The 7,357-nt window shown below is 39.4% G+C and overlaps 1 protein-coding gene across 1 annotated transcript; it reads right to left on the reverse strand.

The window, feature by feature from the left end:
- Nucleotides 1-400: 400 nt before the first annotated feature.
- LOC119849811 (taste receptor type 2 member 8-like) lies at nt 401-1,328 on the reverse strand. The gene is given in 2 exon segments (XM_038387040.1): nt 401-558; nt 608-1,328. Coding segments are annotated over 2 exon segments (879 nt in total).
- Nucleotides 1,329-7,357: the final 6,029 nt, after the last annotated feature.

Below are 7,357 nucleotides of genomic sequence, written 5' to 3' on the forward strand. Positions count from 1 at the left end.
GCCCACACCGCATCCTGTCCATTCTTTGTCACTTAAGCTGCCCAGAATGTTAATGTTTGGCTTCCTTTCAATGTATTCCCACTGGTCTTTAGAAACCACAAGCTCAAATACTCTTCTTCATGCTTATAGAGATGATTTGTCCCCACATGGATGACCAATTCAAAAAGGATTCCTCTTGTGATATGCTTATGGAGAAAAGTGATGGAAATAAAATTTGAATCTCTGCCAATATTCTGGGGTTGTAAAGAGTGCCAGTCATATTAATACCTAAAAGAGGGAAATCATTTTTAATTGAGGGATAGGGTGGAAAAGAGAATAAATGTTGAGAAAAGGGGGACCAGGCTTGATTCCAGTTCTATTTCAGGAGGGAGGGCATCCCTCTGGGGTCTCATGATATGGTTTAAAAAGTCTCTTTTCTCAGATGGCACTTTGTACTTTGGAGAATCCTTACTGATGCATCTTTTAGTTTGGAATTAATTAAAATTAAGATAATGGAGTGTACCGAAGCATATGCAACAATCATTATTGCACAGATTTCAAAAGTCCAGATGTAGTTATCTTCCTTGTTAAGCAGTCATAATAGAATTTGAGCAGCAAAACTGGAAACAGAGGATAAGGAAAAAGATCAGTGCTTTTATGGCATTTATATAAGCACCTGTTTTGGGATCCCTGAAGCTGGTTATATTTTGCTGCATCTTCTTGGTATGACTCCATAGAGAAGTAATTAACAGGATTGAAGACACCAAAGATATTGTAAGAGGAATGAAACTCTCTACAATATACAGAAAAAAAAAGAGATCTGGGCTATGCCAATTAATGTCTGTCACAGAGTTGTTCTCTAGATGATCCCCTGTTGAGTTGCAGTGCTGAATTGTACACAGAGTCCACAACAATGGGACAGAGGTGAGAGAAGAAACCAGCACCGACCCCAGGAACAGCCATGGAACCATCCCATAGATTCTCTGCTTCATTCACAGTAAGAGCAGTTGGGTGAAACTGATGATCTTCATGCAGAACAAGACGCTGAGGCAGGTGGCAAACCAGAGACTGGCATGGTTTACAAACATCCATAGGATAACAGATGCTATATACAGAGGAGCCAGTTTGAGTATATTTGGAAAGTAGAGACTGTGGATAGGCACTGTTAATGTCCCCTGCAACACAAATCTTGATGTGTTCAGAGGGATCAGGATCATATCAGAAGAAGAGATTTTTCTACTTTTGATCCAGACAAAGTAGTTAATGACTGCAATAAATCCGTTTCCAACAAACCCTCCAATGACCAAAATTATTATAATAATTAGTGGAATGCTAAACAGAGGCAACATTTTTCTACTCTCAGTCCCCACTGCCTGCCTCTTGCGGAGTTCCAGAATAAATCTCCTCTGGGATCAGTTGGTATTCACCTGGTTGCATGCACGGCCTGCCTGCCTGCCTTTTAACTATGATCTGAAAGTGACCATGGGAAGCATTTTGCCAGTGCTGATATTTGGGATGCAAATCTGGGAATGGTTTAATTCTGGAATCCACATCCTACTCACACATCTGGTATCTACATTTTTTCTTCGACAGGTTGGTGGACAGGTGGACAGATGGTCAGCTGCTACTTGCCATGGTTTACCCTACCATTGATATTCCTACTTAGAGTGAGAGGTGAGACCTCTGTGGCTATGGTTCTGAATGTACCTTATACTGTGGGAGAGAGGAAATGTTGGAGAAAGTCTATGAATGTGGAGGATGTTCAAGGGCAGAGGTAGGGGGAAGAGAGAGAGAACGATGCTCCCACTTCCCAACTCGGCAGAAAAAAATAAAAATTAGAGCTCCATGGGGAACAGCTGGGAAAGAAAAGAACTAACTTTGGGGATAAGATGAAGAGTTGCATATAGTTGTGTGGGGGAAATAGAGGGAAAGCTGAAAGGGAGGAATAACTAAGCAGAAGTAGAATATGAAACAGAAAAGTTCCTGGCCTGATTTTTAAGTGGCTGAGTGCCCATAGCTCTCATTGCTTTCAAGTAGGGTAGCTGGTGATCTGTGTCTCTGAAAAGTTCTCGGCAAGTTTTGTTCACACCATTGTAATAAGAAAACAGAAAGTATAATCTGGCAAAAAATAGACAGAAAAAATATAATACAGTAAAGGGAACAAAGGAAAAGTTGGAGAGAAAAAGTATTCTGTCTAACCACATTTTAATGTAATATACATTAAATATACATTGTAATATACTTTCTAATATATCTATTTCCTGTCCATTTCTATCACTCTGAATGGCTAACAATTATCACGAAACCATTATAACTACCATGAAGGCTTTAGTAGGGGAGGATATCTGCAGAGTAATGCAAAGAGGACAGAGCAGGGGCCAGCCAGGGGTTCTACCACCATGTGAATTCTCCAATCCTCGGCCTGGTGCTGGGGAATCATATCACATACGGAATCTTCATCTGTCCAAAATCTGAAACAGCCTCAATGGAGTTGCTCTGTATTTTGGAGAGAGGAAAACCACTCTCACTTTGGCTGGGTGCTGCAATGAGGGCAATGAGATCCGTAGTGAGGTATATGTGTGCAGCATTGTGCAATAGGCCAGGGCCTGTTAGCCTACGCAGTGCATTAGACATAACTAATGTGGCAAGAATCATGGATTTATGGAGTAATCTCCCCTCATTTTCCCACCCCCAGTCCCATCTAATTTAATCTAATATGGTATCCCCTTGTGTTCACTAATGTTGACATTAAATTCCTTCCAAAGAAATAAATGGGGAGGTGGAACTAGATATTTTGGTGGGTGGATAGGGGATAGTTGAGGTATTTGGCACATAGAAAGAGATGGGAAGTTCTTTGGCACTAAGTCATTGGGTGGTGGTGATACAACTCTTCTGTCCATTGTTTTTGGCAAGGTGGAGGTGACTTTAAATAGGAGGAGGAGAAAGTTTAAAATTCCTCAGTTCTGAAGCCTGGAAACCCAGCCAGCCACTAGCTACTCTGCAGCCCCATGTGCAAATATTGCCATTACATCCTAACTTAATTTTTCTGCTAACATGAACAGCAATGAAATAGTTAATCTAGATTAACACAAGTAGACTTTATAATTAAAATTCTATTGTGATGTAAACAAGCAATTAACACCTTCCTCAGAGGTATTGTTTCTGCAGACAACACTAGACAAGTTAACACTGGAGTTGGAGGTGTAATTTCCAGCTCAGGTAGACATAGTCACATTCGCTTTGATCAAGCTAGTGAGCTAAATATAGCTGTGAACCTATAGCAGTGCACACAGCAGCCTGGGCTAGCCACCTGAGTACAATCCTGTCAAAGACCCTAGGTACGTACTTAGCCAGCTATTCTGTGCCACCAGGGTTACACTTCTATATTTTAGCCCACTAGCTCAATCAAACCTAGTGTGTGTATGTCTACCCAAGCCAGAAATGAAACCTCCAGCTGCAGTGCAGATGTACCTAGTTACAATCAATTTATATTTTGGAGGTTATATTTTAGCAACTGAAAACACTAGAAGCTCATTTTTATAAGGTGATATTACACTCTGCAGCGTGATAGTTCAATACACTTCCAAAAACTCAGTTAGGAGGCCATTTGAATGTTTATATAATAGCATCATATTTGAGTCCCTAAACATTAAAAAAAATCTAAAGTTCCTTCAAAATGAGTGTAAGAAAAAACTAAAAGCAAATCAATGTATTTAGCATTTCACATAGTGCTTTTTACCCAGAGGTAGCAGAGCATTTTATAAAGGAGGTTAAGTAGCATTAGCCATATTTTCCAAGGTGGAAACTAATGTTAACATGGACCACAACTTCCTTCTCAACAAAATATGGGTAATGATACTCAATTTTGTAAAACAAGGCAAGACAACAAACTAGAATGCAGACTAGATCTAGATCAGTTGGTTTCCAGTCATATGCACACTATTTCTTACACACAGCATATGTATATTGCAACTTGTCACATACCTTAAACATTTAATTGAATCTTAAGTCACTCAATGAAACATGGCAACTTTTAAAAATTATGTCTTTGTATGAACAATATTAAAACAACTAGTGGTGGCAGAGTATGAAAACGTGTATTTGAATAGCCAACTAGTTCAGAGCGCTTACAGCAAGCAATATGTTATCACAGTACTGGCATATACTTTGATAGAATCATAATTCATTCAATCAATTCAAATAAAAGAGGGAGATTTTGAAGAAAACCATTAAAAAGTCTGCCTGTCTATATCTACTTACACCACATTCACAACCCAGGCAATCAACCTACAGATTATAAGCCATTAAAAGTATAAAATAAATTACTATATAGGAGAGTAACTTTAATCAACTACTTACTTCTTAAGCCTCGGACATGGATTTATCATCAAAATGCATGCACACCCAGCTCAATTTCCAATTTTGTTATAGTATTCAATGACAATTAGCAGAGTGAAGAAATCTCTGTCCTCGCTATTACTTTCAGCTAACCCCTTACCCTGAAGAGTGTAAAGTGTGCATGTAAAAGGCCAGGTATATCTTTTCCTAGCTGGATTTCATATTATTCTAAACTTTATTTTGTTGTTTGATCCTGCTGCAAAGTAATGGTATTCGATACCAGGTCAATGAAGCATGCAGGTTTGCTTCCCCATCATCTCTCACCACTCCTCTCCAATTCAAGCCCATCATAATTGCCAGAGATGTAAGGAGCACGGAAGATTGTTCCAGTAATATGCACAGTCCATAATTTAACAAATTTATATGGGCATAAGCTTTTGTGGGCTAAAACCCACTTCATCGGATGCATGCAGTGGAAGATACAGTAGGAAGATATATATACATACACAGAGAACATGAAACAATGGGTGTTGCCATACCAACTGTAACGAGACCAATCAATTAAGGTGGGCTATTATCAGGAGGAGAAAAAAACCTTTTGTAATGATAATCAGGATGGCCCATTTCAAACAGTTGACAAGAAGGTGTGAGGAACAGTGGGGGGGGGAAGGGGTGGGGTAGAGGAATAAACATGGGGAAATAGTTTTACTTTGTGTAATGACCCATCCACTCCCAGTCTTTATTCAAGCCTAAGTTAATTGTATCCATTGATTCTTTTACACAGAGACTGTCTAGTTTGGCCAATTTTCAATGCCCCTCTGCCAAGTACATTGGCCAAACTGGACAGTCTCTACGTAAAAGAATCAATGGACACAAGTCAGACGTCAAGAATTATAACATTCAAAAACCAGTCGGAGAACACTTCAATCTCTTTGGTCACTCGATTACAGACCTAAAAGTGGCAATTCTTCAACAAAAAAACTTCAAAAACAGACTCCAACGAGACTACTGAATTGGAATTAATTTGCAAACTGGATACAATTAACTTAGGCTTGAATAAAGACTGGGAGTGGATGGGTCATTACACAAAGTAAAACTATTTCCCCATATTTATTCCCCTCCCCCCCACCGCCCCGCAGTTCCTCAGATGTTCTTGTCAACTGCTGGAAATGGCCCACCTTGATTATCACTACAAAAGGTTTTTCCCCCCCGACTCTCCTGCTGATAATAGCTCACCTTACCTGATCACTCTAGTTACAGTGTGTATGGTAACACCCATTGTTTCATGTTCTCTGTGTATATAAATCTCCCCACTGCATTTTCCACTGAATGCATCCGATGAAGTGAACTGTAGTTCATGAAAGCTTATGCTCAAATAAATTTGTTAGTCTCTAAGATGCCACAAGTCCTCCTTTTCTTTTTATGTTATGTGTGAAACTGCATGTGAATATACAGCATCAGAAGCTGTATGGTACTAAAAATAGCTCATGGCTGCTCATAGCACACAATCAGTAACAGGTTCCTGACAGCACAGCGATATGTTCACAGTAAGGTCAATCAATTCAATACAAAGAGGGACTTTCTAAAAAAAATTATTCAAGTCAGTATATCTACTGCTACCTAAATCACATTCCCCAACTGGGTAATCAACTTAAGACTTAAGCCATTAAAAATATAAAATAAGAGAAACTCAAATTAGATTTAACCTACACATTTCAGAGCAGCTAATTCACATAAATGAGTAGAGCTGTTTGGAACATAAATGAAATTTCAGGGAAAAATGTTGTTTCATCAGAATGCAAATGTTTTGGGAAGATGAATCTGTTTCCATTAAACTTTTGTCAGGAAGGTTGTTTTAGGTTCAGGGCACACACTCCCAGCCACACACTATAATCATACATGGGTGGTTAGGTTAGGTTAGGTTACTGGCTTGGAATATGGGAGACCCAGGTTTTGGAGTGACCTTTGATGAAAATCTCCGCTGTTTATCAGGTACAGCAGGAACTTGAATCAGAATTTCCTGCATCCAAGGCCAGTACCACACATACCTCTATTTTTACAAAAACAGTGTTTTGGTTTTTGTTCTAACATGGAAGGAAAACAGCAGCATATTTGAAACCTTGAAATTTGCTGCAAAATGGAATTGTCCTCCGGTCAGATCTATAAATGAGCCCTATATGCTTCCTCTCATCATGTCTTTCTGAAGAAAAATAACAGACAGTTTCAGATTCTATTGCTGTCTTTAGTGTTTATAGAGGACCTGCTACTGGCATATCTAATAGTTGGAAATATTTGTTTGAGAAATAGAACAGAGAAGGGAAGAAATGTGGATTCCAGATTTGATTCCTGTTGTTTCTCCTATAGGAGCAAAAGAGCCTTTCTGAGGCCTTGCAGTAGGTTTAAGAAGTCCCTCCTCTCAATTAGCATTTTGTATGATGGAGAATCCTCTCCAATGCCTGTCTGAGTTTGATTAATTAGAATCAAGATAACAGAGTGTACAGCAGGATATGCAGCAGCAGTGATTGCAGGTGTTCAATTGCTGTGACAGCTGGACAGGCAGGCAATACCAGCAGAAACTGAGCTACAAAACTGGCAACATACAGGATAAAGGAACGGGATCAGAGCTCTCGAGTCTTTTGCACAAGAACCTGTCCTGGGATCCCTAAAGAAGATTTATTTGTTTGTTTGCATCTACTTGCTCTGTGTCCATGGAGAGGTAATTAATAGGATGAAAGATACCAAATTGATGATAAGGGGTGGGGAGAAGAGCTCCATAATGTAGAGAACAAAGACATATAAGATATCCTAGATATTGTCTTCCATATTGATGCTCTCCAGGAGATTCTCAGCTGAGTTACAAAGGTAAGTGCCATGATTAATTCAAATGTAAAGGACAGGTGCTCTGATAGGTCAGGACTGTGTCACAGGAGGAGAGTTTTCCATTTTTAATCCAGCCACTACAATTAGCAAGTGCAATAAATCATTTCCCCATCACCCCTAGAGTGGTCTCAATCATTACAATGATTAGTGATACGTTCCA

Source organism: Dermochelys coriacea, chromosome 1 (genome assembly GCF_009764565.3).
Source record: "Dermochelys coriacea isolate rDerCor1 chromosome 1, rDerCor1.pri.v4, whole genome shotgun sequence".
Classification (NCBI taxonomy): Eukaryota; Metazoa; Chordata; order Testudines; family Dermochelyidae; genus Dermochelys; species Dermochelys coriacea.